This window comes from Bombus affinis, chromosome 5 (assembly GCF_024516045.1).
Source record: "Bombus affinis isolate iyBomAffi1 chromosome 5, iyBomAffi1.2, whole genome shotgun sequence".
In the NCBI taxonomy this organism is placed as follows: Eukaryota; Metazoa; Arthropoda; class Insecta; order Hymenoptera; family Apidae; genus Bombus; species Bombus affinis.
In genome coordinates, this window is record NC_066348.1 from 16,528,123 (window position 1) to 16,543,332 (window position 15,210).

The window sequence follows — 15,210 nt, forward strand, 5'->3', positions numbered from 1 at the left end:
TAGTGTTTCAAACCACTTTATATTGGTTTAGTAGCTATATTTTTTCAATATTAATAATAATAATAATAATAATTAATAATAATAATAATAATTAAACGTATAATGAGTCACGGAGTTAATTATCTACAATACTTGTTCATGAATATAAAATCACAAAATATACATAGAATGGACGCGCAGTTGAATGTTAAGAATTAAGGTAGACATACGGATCTCGCTCTTTTTTCTATCGTTATCTAATGATTTTCTCGTTACACTTTCATCAAGTGATACAGCCTATCAAGGATCGATATTCAAGCGAAAAGTATTGCGACTGACTTTTCATTGAAACCGATAACCGCACGCGAAAATACTGTTGACTTTCGCAAAAATCTTACAGCTCGCATTCTGACAACTAATGATAAATTTAAAAAATATCGCGCGAAGACACGTACTGTATGCTTATTCTTGGTTGCTCAGAAAATGCAGTGAAACCTATAATCGTATGTCAGGGGGTAAAGAAATTACAGCGAATGAATAGGCAGCAGCAATTGCGGCTCAAGAAAGAGCTATTGATCTTTGTTTAATTTCGTGTACTTGCGTACATTATATACCGAAGCTATACTTTAATGAGTGATTATAGTTTATATATCTATATGTATATATATAAATATTTATTTATTTATTTATATTTATATATATATATATACATATACATATACATATACATATTTTTAATACGCGAGCATATATACGACTACACGATTTCGATACATCGCAATCGAATCTAGGACGAATCTAGGCTTTGTAACTGCGAAGCTAAGAATTCCTTCCAGCATCGAAATAGAGGCATTTTTTCAAACAAAAATGTTAACACCACCATTTCGTACTTATATCTGCAATGGAAACAAATGTATCGCTTCGCAGGATACACATCGAATCTGGCACTCACACACGTACCATTCATTTCGTTCTTCCTCCCATATCCCTTGCAATATGTACAGAAATATATTCTAACTAAATTCACATCCAGGCAATATCATAAACAAAACTTAACCGACCAATCTTCGGAATCTACTTGCTGTACAGAGCACCACCTAATCACCTTCCTGTTGCATTAAAAAGAAAAAAAAAAAGAAAACAAAAAACGAACGTCAATTAATAAACTTACTAAAGAACAATAGAAGATAAAAAATAATTCAAAAATAATTGTAAAGAAGCGACATCACATTTCTATCATCGGCTAAAGCAAGAAACAGACATTGATAGATATATATATATATATATACTATTATATATACTATATATATACATATATATATATATATGCCATAAAACAAATAATGCATTTTTCCCATTTTTGTAATATATATAAGATTTAAATAAAAATTAAGTTTAAAAGCACTATAGTATTTATCAGTTTCTTGAACTTCGGCAGAGATAGTGTGAATTCGTCTGTGAGTTGCCTACTTTACAACCGAGTTAATAAAAAAAAGCACATAAAAACTCGTGCAATTACAACGACCGTAATTTTTATCCGTGATGTGTAGGCGGAGCACATGTTATATATATATATATATGTATGTGTGTGTGTTTGTGTATGTGTATTATACGACAGGTATTTACTTTCATTAACGAAGTTGCAAATTATTTACTTGTGCATATCTAAATTACAGAGACACGTTTCCAGAATCGTCCAAGTGATCAGGGTGCTTTTATCATTTTTCTTCAAAAAATGTATCGTCTTCGCAAATATTGAACGTGTACAATGAAACGTCCTTAAAACGGTTGGGCATAACATCATTCTAAGTAATTGTACGATCTTAACTATACTATTTAGTACTAAGTGAGTTCAACTTGTCTCGGTCACTTTTGTATAAAAGAAGCTAGATCTTAAAAGTGAAATTTATTTTCTCTTTGTTCTCTCTTGTTCGATAAACTGATGGAAGCTAGAGGGAAATGTGTTGGACATAATTGACTGAACCTTCGACAACCAAAGTCATAAGATTCTTCCAAAAATCAGAACATTGGCACATAATAATTTTTATTTATACGACATCACCGACATTTAGGCCCATGATTTGACCAGAGTATATGCTGAAACCTTGTGCCATTCAACCAACACAAAACCCTTAACAACACTCTCATTGCTATTTTTAATCGTTCAATGTACCATATTGAACTCATAGTATGAATAACCTTGAAACTTCCTCATTTCACAATTGTTTAACGTTCTAAAAGAAGTGGCTAAGTGTTATAGAGATGACACTCTATGTAAGATGTAGGTACAAAGCCCTCGATTGGTTGTGAAATGCGACGCACACGCGTCCATCCATCCCCTTGATCTAATTCAATCATGTATAATTCTTCTCCATCGTACATCGGTATTGAACCTTCGCTAGTCGCTAAAAATATAATTTTCAATTTATATACATATTTTTTGGATTATTAACAGAAATAAATTAGGAATACTTCGGTAAAGTTGTTAGATATATGTACGTACCATCGAAAGGATAAAGAGCCCTACACGTTCCCAATGGCGGTTGAGCATCAATTTCATCAACGTAATATTCTTCTCCGCCACTACCAGGAAGGGATGTCCTCGATTCTCCAAGACCAGATTCCGGGCTATTCGTGGAACTGTGCATCAGTACCGTAAAGCGAAAAGCGTGTCTAATTGGTCTAGTTAAAAATTCTAATCTGTATTTATACCGATTCAAAAACTCATTATTATCACAACGATTCGACTTAACAAAAAGGAAGTCTTTCACGGTAGATCCTAAATTAATTTCGTAATATGACCCGATATAGAATTGGTAGAATTCGAAATGAGAATTAGTTAATTAAAACTTACCCGTGCGACGGCTGCGGCGTACCCGGAGCACTTTTCTTGTGTATTGGTTGATTAGCGTTCGCATTGCTTACACTTGAATCAGACGCCGATCTTGACAGACTTTCCTCTCCTCCTGAATGACTGGATCTTCTTGAACTTAACGGCCTTGTTGCGGAACCATTACTAGTCGGTTTTCGTGGTGCTTGACTCGGACTAGAAATTTTAGATTATACAACTTACACTATGAACTAAGTAGATCGTGAAAAGAGTCTATGAAATTCTGCAAGGTCACCTGGATAAACTGACACCGGCGCGCATTGCTTCTTCGAAATAACCTTGGAACTTTGCCAATTCTGCACCAAGTTTATCTAGTTTGTTGCTCGATTGATTCAATTGTCCTTCTATGCTCATCGGATCACCTAATGCAGGATTTTGTTCGTATACGCCTTTCATCTTCATCAAGCCGTCCCTAGCTGCGGTTTCTTGCTGAATTTTTGCTTGTATTTCATCCAGCCTTTGTTGTAATCTCTTCTTGCGTTGATTCGGAGGTAGATCGCTGCAGTCCTCCTTTGCACCGTCGCCGTATCCAGGCACATTATTCTGGAATGTTTCAATTTAAGTATCCAAGTTTCAACGGTGAATGTTAGCGAAATATTTAATGAATTACGATGGAAAACAAAAGAGAAGAAAGCACGTGATTATCATATATATGATAGTAGAGTTAATTCTACGTTACTAATGAAGAGTTAATAAATACAAATTCAACAACGTTTTATATTATGCGTCACTTTCACGAGCATACTTAGAGCTGGAAAAACTATCAATGAAATAAAAAAAATATACATAAAGGCGAGTATTCTGTGGTCAATCATCAAAACCGTGGGACTCTGTGAATAAGGACTGTCGTACAATAGACAATGACAACAGTAAAGAAATAGACAGACCTTCAAAGCTATGCCCACCTCGATCAACTTCTGTTGTTCGCATGAAACAAATTCCAAAAGCGTATCATTCAGCGAATGAATCGGAAAAACGGGGCTCAGGCGATAGCGTTGAGTAAAAACTCAGTAAAGAAAATATCATGGACGTTGCATATTCCGTAATACGCAAAATGGTATTTACTGTTTCAACGATGTCTGAGTTTGTACTCGGCCAACAAGACACATCTAACAAACGTACGTAATTACTGATATATATCTCGATGCAGAACAAAATGCTGATGTTACACAGTGGCAGGCGAGCAAGCGATTTGTAGTGTACTTACTAAGTACAATAGTATCCAAATTCATAGTCCACGGGTGATTGGAAACAAGAGACCACACAGGCAGATCGAACCATCCACCAAATTAATAAAAAGTACAGAAGAAAGATAAGTTATGCTGGCTACGCGAAAATTAACACGATACTATTTTAAATTATCGTTCAAACCAGATAGAATGAACGTGATATTCCTATTCCATCCCTTTCGCCTTAACGATCGCACGAAATAAAAAGGAAATTTTAAACGAATAATACATCGCTAAGAAACGGAAAACACGATTATTTAAAAAACTAAAAATTACACGAATCACTCATGCTGCAAAAGATCTGTATGCGTATTTCAGGCTTATTGATAGATAATTATGCGAATATACGTATCGAACAAGGTAATTACAAAAAAATAAAGAATATTTCGTGCATATTGTAACTATCTTTCGTTCTTACTTTCGACGTTTTTACACTTTTGGAGAGAGAAAGAGTAAAAAACGTGAACAATGCTTGAATCACAAACATACTTATGACACAAATAAAAACTACACTGGTGGAATCGCTATGAACAACATTTACCTTATTGCTACTGAATATGCCGAACAGACCAACCCTCTTCTTGATTTTACTACCGGAAACGGTACCCTTCGCTGTCAGGTGATGGTTGTGTATCGGCTGCATCACGGGTTGTGACAACTGACTATTGCTGTCATACGTTTTAGCCACGGAAAGGTCTTCGAACGGAAAATCTCCCGGAGGCTGGAAGCCGCTTTTGTAACGTTCGATTACCAATAGCGTGTCTTTTTTCTCATTGATCTCGTTTGCCGCTTTCTCGATACCGTCTAAACACTGAGCTATTATCGGAGCCACTGCTCGTTCTATTTCTACAGACTTTAGCATGTAGTTTCGCATGTTTTTTATTCTCTTTTCGTCAAGTTCCTACAACAAGATATATAGAGCGTTGAAATCGTGTACACATCTTCAAAGGATAGGAATTCTGGATTCCAGATAGATAAATAATAGATCAAACAATGTCGTATACCTGCAGATGTTGAAACACTTCTGGCATAGCCGTGTGATAATGCAACGTCTGCATGTCGTTTGTTTTCTGCAACTGATTCGCGTACTCGGTTTTCGCTTCTTCACTCTGCTGAGTTTTTAAGGTCATGTTCATCCTCTGCTTTTCGACCTGAGCATAAAATAAACCATACAGAGTTCACAGATTATTACCACGCAACTTGTATTCCTCGACAAGTATTCACGGATCGATATTCGCTTAGAGTTTTATGTTAAAAGCTACTCAGCCAAGTTAATTGGAAATTTCTCAGGTGCAAAAGTGAAACGAGGATCAAAACCATCCACCTACTTCCGCTCTAGAGAGATTCAAATCAGCATCTGCCCTTTGATAATTTTCCACTGCTCTTTCCGCCTCACGGAAAGCTTTCTCGTAAGCCTTCCTAGCACGCTCCAGATTCCCAATTTGACCGGTCAGGTTGGCCATTAATCTGGCGCCTTCTTGAAGGTGCTTTTTACGGTCTTCCTTGAAATCCTTCACGAGAATATTCAATTCCCTTAACACGTTTGCCTGTAGATTCTCTGCGATTACTTCCCTCTGTCCTGCCTGATCGTTTACCTCGTTCAACTCCATTTTGAACGCTCGACATGGACTATACCTGCGGTCAAAGTTCATACATCGTCTCGTATTTAATTATACGACGCAAGGTCATAAATCTTCTGGTTTACGTAAATGAATATGATGCAGAACGAACCGCAGCATGAAAAGAAACAAGCCTGTAAGCGCAGTAACGAGCCAGTTACTGACTACAACTTATAATGCAATCTACCCACGCCCTCAGATAAGAGATTAGCTACTGTTTTCTGTCATGCCACGCATGGAATATCAAAGGCGCTCGAGAATTTTTCTTTACTTTCAGGCGCCGCGTTTGCATTCTAATCGAAAGTCTAGGAAGCATTCGTAACTCTTAAGAATTGCAAAACGTACGCGATCAGTTGTGAGATCAATCCTGACTACGAGGAATAAGTATCGAGGATTGACGTTCACGAAATAACTAAGAATATAAAAAGATGGGCCGAATGCCAGATAGTAAAGTCGCTTTGGAAAAACACAGGAAATATATTCTTTACCGAATCATTTATCTCTGACTGAGAACGACCTACTAAAATATAATTTACATGCCAAGAAGAAAAGAAAAAAGACAGAAAAAGTAGGCAGAATGTATTTTACAGTAGGAATTATTTTGAAGCATTATTCATGTCGAGGAACATTACTACGGAGCGTGGATCCGGTATTACGCCTCTGAGTTGGCTCATACTTACTGATAATCCTCCTCCTCCTTCTTCTTGGGTTGATAGCTCTTCACGAGACGTCTGAAATCAGAAACGAAACAAGATTGCCGATCACGTGTAATAGTCAACCCGAAGACAACGTATGAAAAGGAAGCCTAACATCTCCTGCTAAGGAAATAATTCATCTTTGGTTCGTGTAAAAGATTTAAAAAAAAAATCTTACGTTTAAATAACGTTGATCCTTTTTTAGTTACTTGTGGTTTAAAGATATTTTCAAAGGGATGCCTTTGGAACTGAGCACAGATCCTAATGTTGTTGATAGCAACGCGAAGATTAGAATTTCCATAATAGCGTAAGGAGAAAGAAATCTCGTTGAGCATTATAAAACCGCGCGACAAAACGATGATAAAGCTCGTGTTTCACGTAGAACAATAAAGCTGGACGTTTTCCAGAATTCCATGCTCAGATTGCGTTTAGTCATTCGTGCAGCAAGAAATAACTACGGCCGAGTCATTCTAATTTGAACACTCGGGCGACGAGCGAGCGATAAATGTGTGTCGGCCACCAAATGCATTATCATCCGGAAGTTGACGTGTCCTTGATACCAGATCAACCATACGGTTTATCGGACTTCGACGTGCCGCGAAACCGGAAAACGGTTCGTGAAAACGACCGATGATTTCTAAAATACCAACGGGAAACGGGAACCGTAAATTAGGAGGCAAGTCCAAGTATGTACGTGCGCGTGTCGGATCGGAAAAGCTATTTTCGAGTCCGCTTGAATTCCCCTTCGTAGGTCTGGGTCACTGTTCAAAAATTGGGAAAGTTATTTTCAAGTCGATTCCCGATATCCTCTGTCTAGATCTAAAGATCGTTATTCAAAAGCTCGACGGAAATACATTCCAAGTAATTTACGTTTCGATATCGAGGGTCTAGGTCGGTAGCTAAGAAAGAGTCGATAAAGCTGCTTTGGACACAAGTGAACTCCTTTACGTTCGAATTACTGAGATAGAAGAAAAGGGACTTGACAAGCTATTTCTGTCTTACGATTCTCGGGCTCTTTTTTCTAGATCTGGGTTAGTATCCGATAATTCGTCGTACATTGCACCGAACTTCTCTAACTAACCGAGAAACTCGAAGAAATTAAGTGCGCTAGATTTAAAGAATATAACCGTATTTTGCAGAGTGTTCGGAATGCTTTTAATGAAAATCAACGGTGCATCGAGGGAAACTGCCACGCGGTAAAACGGTACTCCATTTGTACGAGTAACACGAGCATGTATCGTAGAAATTACGGCGCATTAAGGCGAGGAACGTGCCCGTGATAATTTATATGCAGTGGAACGAACGTGCCTTGGATAGATGTGTGACGAGCACGCGGAATCATTCTCTACGCTTCATATGCGTCAACTGATTAAGGGACACCGATAACGTTCGTCGCAATTAAACCTTGCCAAATTCAAAAGAAATCGCGCTATCTCTGCAGCTAAATTCCAATCGTTTCTTCTTTAAAAATGCGACAGATAACGTTAGCTTTCTTAGTCGATATTTTGTTTTCTTATTAAGTTATTTTTTATTAAATCAGGTGGATATTATATAAACCAGTTTATATTATACCGGTAGAGAGGAGAAAATAAGCTGCTTTCCAGACACCAGATAGAACAAAAGTGTGCAACAGTAGACGGCATTCACGGAACAAACAAGGGGGCCCTTTAATACAATATTACTGACTACATCTTGTGTCCGTGAACTCATGGGGTGCGTGAGACACGCTCATTATACAGGATGTCCTATTGAAATCGTTAACCTCGGATACTGCCCCCTTTGTTAATTTATGTAGAAAAAGAGAGGCGTGCATCTCGGTTAAACAAAAACAGCCACCAACGATAAATCTCGCGAGAAATCTAAGCACGTTAAAATACGCACAAGTATTTCTTACCTGAGTTTAGCAGCATATTCCACCTCGATAGCGCATCGGTCACGAATGAAATGGCCATACCTTTCCAGGAACTCTATCCCTTTCTGCGTGTGCAGGGACAGATTCTCGTACTGGTCCTGCGGTAAAAAAAACACACACACACACAATCAGTTGACGTAGTTTGAAAGCTCGATGAGATTGTCAAACGTAATTGCAAAGAACAAAACTATATAGATTTTATTATCTGGCAGGATGATACTACGTTCGAGCGTGGAAGAGCGAATTCGTCTGAAAAATTCCTGTGGAGTTATAACGAGCTGAAGAATACGCGCGACGCTGGCGAGACGCTTGATGCCACGTGGAAATTTGGCACACGTGGCAAGAATCTACGTTGAACGTGTAACGTCTTTACGAGTGTACGGTGACTAGGCTACGAAGATAAGGAACGAATGTGAGATACACGGGAGCTAGTTGGGAAAATTTTATTTCCTTATTTCGTATCATTTTATATCCTTGTTCTATTTCGTTAAACATTATTTTTATAGTTACATAACCGATATTTCTGACCTCGTTTAAAATTACATCCTATATATATATTTCAAGCAAACAATTTATCTTTCTCGGGAAATTAATATCAATTTGTTATCAGGGGGATAAAAAATACACTTCCACAAGCTATCGTAAAAAATTTACAGACAAAAATTTCACGTTAAATCGCGATCGTACCAAAGCGTAGCTCAATTTTTGTTCATCGATCGTCTTGGAACCTCTGTTTCTCGAGGGACAGTGTGTCGAACGACGAAGCATGGCTTCTTAAAATTTCTTCCGAAGCGCTCGAAAAAGCTGCCGTAACTCGTTGCTCGAGCCGACGCATTCCAATGATCTGGGGTGATAGGTCGTGATAGTGATAGGAAAAAATATTTGAGTATATTTAACAATATATATATTTATTATGATATACTCTATATGCCGACTTCTGGTCGATGCATTTTGATGCGCGATACAAGATCGGATGATGATTGCTTAAGATGCCGAGAAACTCTGATCAATTATTGCGAACTACCAACTACTGACTCGGACCGATCTGTAACGACTCCAACTGACTGTAACGACTGACTTTCCGTCACGATGATGCCGCAGAGGAAAACTATGATGCGGTCTAAGGATGCGAGATCATCGGATTCGTTGAGGAATGCCTTGGTTCGGAAACTGAGGGAATGGACGTCGCTGTTAATTGACTAATTTTGTGTTGGTGGTTGGAAAAGGATGCTAACTGCCCTTGAGAGAAAATTGCTAACAAAAAGCATCGTACCTGAGAAAAACAGATTTTCCCGTAGTAGGTGATAGATTTAGGGACTTCTAAGAGAAAGGCTATTTGTCCCTTTGAAGAATCTTAGCTAAACAGATCCTAAGATTTATAGGGGGGTCCTTAGGCTAGTTGAAAATATTCTGTGAGGATATATCGACATCTGACAATCATCTTATCCGAATAATAGGGTCTTATGTAGCTAGCCACGGGACAGAAACCGTTGGAAAGTTTACTGCCGAGTGCCGCTACAGATCGGAACATTTCTCCACGGCTCGACGTCGTCTGCCAACAGCAAAGGGAGAAAGAGAGAATTTTTCTTCGCAGGGACATGGTCGAACGACGGCGGTGTGCACGCTAGACAGTACTCCGCGTGTATGTATTCATCACGGTCGACGACTGAGAAAACCTCCTGGCACACATACACGTATTGCCCTCCTCAGGACAATGAGGGATTTCGCAAGGCTGCCGGTGGAAAGATTTCTGACCGTTTAGCGGCTCGGCACGAAAAGTGAAACTGGACTCTGCTTGCCATTGCAGCAACGTACACCCGCGATTCCAACTGGTCGGACACCACCAGGCCAGGGACCCATAGGTTCTGACCGTTTTATCGGACTTATGAATCGCAACAGTACCGCTACCGTACAGCCTCGACCAGCTCTTTCTTCCGCTGACGAATTTTCATTCACATTTTGAACGAGCCTCGTGAATGGAGAGCGCACGTATTACGTAGACTCACGATGATCGATGCGAACGACCAAAGAAATATGTACAACGAGATCATAAATCGTATTATCCGAGATGTCGTATAGCGCCACTTATAAAGGATATCCGGATTGAATATCCTATTTTACGCGTTTCAACGAGTATCTAAACGTAAACTTGGTACCGTCGTAACTCTAACGTTTATGCCGGACACTCGAAACACGTAACTTTGATTTTACGACCCCTTCTTTTACCGGCTACACGCAAGAAGCCTCATCAATCGAAAGTTTAATTCATTCACGTAGAGAGGAACGTACCGGGTTCCATACCGTGGAATATCGTGTTCGTGGAATTCTCTTCTGAAAAGTATTCGCTTCGCGTGATGACCCGAAACCGATTAAACCGCATAGCGCCACAGCACCGAGAATTCCTCAAGGTTCTGGGAACATGAAAGAAAACGACATTCGCCGTAGCGCACCGAGTTACGGAATGGAAGCTTTATCGTTCAAGGACGATCCTGTCTTTCGACACTTACGCTAGTCGCGGCATAAGGACAATTCGAGCTCTACGGTACACGGCGGCAACGTTTACTCCGTTCGTGTTCGGGGAAAGAGAGTGGAAAAGAGCGGAAGGGACGGGAGGGAAGCCCGATCGAGTCGCCTATGCTCCGGCATTCGAAACGCGTTACTTTCATTTCCAACAAGTAGCCATTCAAGGGCCACGCACAGATCGCAAGACGCGCGTCTACGTGTACAGACATCGGCGATCGGCAGCTCTTTCCTTTTTCGAGATCCACCTCGAACCAGTTGCATAAAAGGAAAAAAAAAGGAAAGAAACGAACAAGATCTCGTGACGCATCGATGTCACACGTCCAGGATGTATCTAGCTGGTGTACATGCATTAAAGTTGATTAAAGTAATTAACTGACATCGTGTTGATGGTGACAAGATATGGAAAATACAGGTAGAGGAAAACCGCGAGTCATCAAATCATACGTTTCGCGCAATTAATCGACGTTAAACGTGTCACGATATGTAATAGAATACATCGTAAGAAGATTGGGTCGTGAGCACGTTTTTAATCGTTCGACGTATATCAGAAATTATATTTAACGGTATAACAGAAATAACGCAGTAACGATTTAACTCTACGATCAACACGACTCGATTCTTTTAAACCTTGAACTCTTTAACAATTCACGTTGGACTTCTCAGTCGTACCGTAAATGCTTCGTGATTTCACGCGCACAACAAACATTCTTCCAACGGAGTGGTCGAACCTGCACGTGTATTCTACGAATCTAATATAAACATTCTTACTCTCACGACGCGTTTATGGTTGAAGTCGCGTCGCTTTTCAATATATCGCATGAACTAGATTCGAACAGGATTTATTCATATTCTAAAATGCTATTGTACGTAAATGTTTATTTCATCGTGTCAAGCATCGTTTCAACCCGCCCATAACACCTAAGATGTTAACCAAAGTACATATACAATCTAAAGTTACAAAGTGGCGGAGGAAGAGACAAAGTCTCTGCGATATTGATTCGAGACTCGTTTTGTCGTCGTAAACAGGAATATCCAGGAGACCAGGCTAATCGTAGCAGATATAACATGATACGTGTACCGAGTAGCGATACAGACGAGCGGTGATACGATACTATATCTGGTACCGATATATACTTGAATCAGATATCTAACAATAAGTCATATGTCGTATACTCGATCGTAGAGATTCGCCAATAATTTACCAGGTATTACGCCAGGTAAAACATAATTTTCCCGAATCGCTCGCGACTTTCTCATTGTGATAACTGTACGCGATCGACGTCGTAACCGGGGCAATTTGCAACTAAATAACGGAGAACTAGTAACGCAGGTGATAGTCGAACTCGGACTTTCGAACGTACAGGAACAGAAAAACCTATCATTTTATCCTTTTCCTCGCCGATTCGCGCCACTTCGCTCTATCTTGACCAACGACTGATTTTATTTTCACGCCGCACCGCCTCCGATATCGGCGGTCTAATTATAATTATCGAACTAAGCCTCGTCGTTTATTGGGGAAAAACACGAATATTACGTAAATCGGTTCAAGCGGAATACCTTACGTTCGCAACAGGATATTGCTTCGATCGAGAGATACAAAGAGCGACTGAGTATCCGTATTAAATATATACGAGATCGTAGATACGTAGAAGAATTTATACATCTATCGCTCCGGATCTATTTAGCTTTAGACAACTCAACATGTTTGAAATTAGTCGACTAATTACGCGTGACTTGAAAATAAAATCAACTTTCTATATAACTACCATTTCAAATAAAATTATTCTCAGCTCGCAGGACACAGAAAAGCAAACACTCCGTAAAATCGCTGGAACAGCGTACAACCACTTCGGTTGATCGAAGAGTTTCATCAATACGGTTCAAGTTGTTCGATTTTCATTCGGTAGGACGCGAATGAAATTATAGTCCATTATCTAGAATCGATTTTCAGCGAGCAAAGCCTCCCCACGATGTATACGCACGGTTGTACACCGGCGAAGCGGCCCGAGCCGAGTTTCCCCACGACCAATCCTGCGTTTTCTGTACCGCAGGTCGATAGATGAAAAACGTGCACCGCCATGTCCGGCCGCTCCATGACTCACCCTTTAGGTCCGATCTTTTTCAAAGCCAAGCACTTGCAACGTCGACCTAACCTTGCCAAACGTAGCCTATCCAGGTCGGTTATTTCCGTTATGCACGTGTATGACAGTTACCTTTGTCCAACCACTGCTATACCTGTCACTATCTTCTTGCTTTTAAGATATCTTCAGGCTTCGAGTTTCGGCCTGTCTGAACTGGTCCTCGATATTCGGGACACCTTCGACTGCCTTCGACCACGGCATCTACAGACGCGTTTCTTCCTTTCTTTCCTTTTTAGCAATTCTTTCCGACTTGGAAGTCGTTAAGAAGGATTTCTGGCAGGCAATCACGTTTCTTCCCTACCACAAGAGCAAGGCATAATTCCGATCCTTGCCTACTATATTCCATACAAATATCCTTGCTCGTTAGAACCGGTTTATCATGCAACTTCAAAGACTTTAATTGAACAGAGTAAGAAATAAAAGACGTTAAAAAGGTAGTTTCTAAAACTTTCCAGAAAATTACGGCGTACAAAGACAAACCGTGAAACGTGCAAGTCAGACAGTAGCTCGGAGAATCGCATAGCCCAGTGGGCAGTCTTTGATTAACTAAAATTTCTTTTCGTTGCGGTGAAATGGGAACACGATCGCGTCGAGGACACCGAAAGTACGCGGCTCGCCGAAAGACCGGTTGAAAAAGTTTCCAAGAGCAGGTCGGTGTTAATTAATTCGGCGAGAGCGAGCTGAAAAAACGTTGTTCACCGTGAGACAGTGGGAAAAGTGGGGAAGACGAGCATCGTGGAAAATCAATATTCCAGCTTGGACACGCGTTATCGTAATTCAAAGGATAATGGAACAAAAATTACAAAATATTTTGTGTTATAAAAATTGTTTGGGAACCAGAGACACGTGTAAGATAAAGCGAGAACGAAACGCTGCAGGACTCGAACAAGTGTGTATTATGAGTCATGAAATCGTGCTGGGGTGCTTTCGTACCCTCCACCACCCTATTGATCCTGCATTTCTCTGTATATACTCACGCAACTTCAATGAGCAACAGAGAGGGCCAGGGAAACGAGGGCGATGGAAAAAGGATAGGGGTGACAAGCAGACAGACAGCGAGGAACAGACAGAGAAATTTGTCGCGCGACAAACACGAGTACGCGCACGATACTACTCCACTAGGTATATATACGTTTGAACATAGAAGGAAACGAACAGGATCGTCGATACGACGAGAGATCATTGACGAACGAGACGATCGAGTACGATGATTTAAAGTTTAGATGGAGTTTTCGAGTACTATACGCCGTGGGACGTCGGTCAAATATTGACGAAGAGCAATCGAGTATTATATAAATAGGGCGTGGCTCCGAGGCGAGACAAAATGTTTCGCTACACCCTGTCTCACGATGTCTGACAGTTCGAAAAAAACATACTGGTCTTGCCAACTTTGCAAATAGAAATCTTAGTTTTCAACTGCACAACCTACTATCTGCTACTAGCGACGATAAAATGCGATAGCAAATAGAATTAGTTTCGTGCTTGAACTGCTCAGCCAGAAATGTGCAGTCACACTGACGAACAAACAGGAGAAAACGAACCAAAGGAAAACAATACAACGTGGTCGGCGAAGACGAACAGATGCGAATAGCCCGCTAACGTACTCTTGTTCTTTGGTAAAGGTAGATACGATACTCCACACTTTCGTCTATGTTCGTAACACGTCGTTCGTGTGTACTAACGAGTAACCAGTGAAACACGAGAGCACGGTGGCTGCATTTAATAAGCAGACGGAACGTTGAACCAACAGCGAGCGTACGTACGCGTCTAGTGTCGTTGGCTCGTGCGGTGCATACGGGTGCATGCAACATGTTCAAGGTGGTGCATACTTAGTTAGATGCGCCTGTGCGCGCAAGCATACGTACACACGCGTAACGAGAATAAAAAAGAAGAAGAAGAAAAGAAAAGAGAAGCATAGAAAAGACTAATTGCTAAGGTAGTCGCGAGAGCCGTTGACGGATACACGATACGAGGCTGTTGCATGATAGAAACGCCGAGAATGCGCCGTTGTCTTTAATGCAATCCAGCGTGAATAATCTGCACAGAGATGCACGCTACGCTGTGCGTTCGGATGTCTCGCGAAAATAGCATGCTTGACTCCGGCACACAGAGGAGTATGGTTCTCGGCCGTTTGCAACCAAGTAGACTTCAAATTCGCATTCAGTTTTCACAGTGTTCCAAAGAGTACAAGTTCGGAACGCTACAGTTCCCCACTCTAGGAG

The 15,210-nt window shown here is 40.4% G+C and overlaps 1 protein-coding gene across 4 annotated transcripts in view; it reads right to left on the reverse strand.

The window, feature by feature from the left end:
- Nucleotides 1-16: 16 nt before the first annotated feature.
- LOC126916683 (formin-binding protein 1-like) overlaps nucleotides 17-15,210 on the reverse strand; it is a 30,571-nt gene continuing 15,377 nt past the window's right edge. The window contains exons 2-11 of one of the 4 annotated variants that reach the window (XM_050722710.1): nucleotides 8,307-8,422; nucleotides 6,398-6,448; nucleotides 5,427-5,733; nucleotides 5,103-5,249; nucleotides 4,640-4,999; nucleotides 3,757-3,786; nucleotides 3,105-3,412; nucleotides 2,834-3,025; nucleotides 2,483-2,607; nucleotides 17-2,384 (exon numbers count right to left, since the gene is read on the reverse strand). In XM_050722710.1, the coding sequence (XP_050578667.1) occupies nucleotides 2,227-2,384; nucleotides 2,483-2,607; nucleotides 2,834-3,025; nucleotides 3,105-3,412; nucleotides 3,757-3,786; nucleotides 4,640-4,999; nucleotides 5,103-5,249; nucleotides 5,427-5,733; nucleotides 6,398-6,448; nucleotides 8,307-8,422 (1,794 nt within the window). In that variant the 3' untranslated portion in view covers nucleotides 17-2,226. Of the gene's footprint in view, nucleotides 2,385-2,482; nucleotides 2,620-2,833; nucleotides 3,026-3,104; nucleotides 3,413-3,756; nucleotides 3,787-4,639; nucleotides 5,000-5,102; nucleotides 5,250-5,426; nucleotides 5,734-6,397; nucleotides 6,449-8,306; nucleotides 8,423-15,210 lie in introns of all 4 variants that reach the window. The other 3 variants (XM_050722709.1, XM_050722712.1, XM_050722711.1) reach the window with 3 other exon arrangements.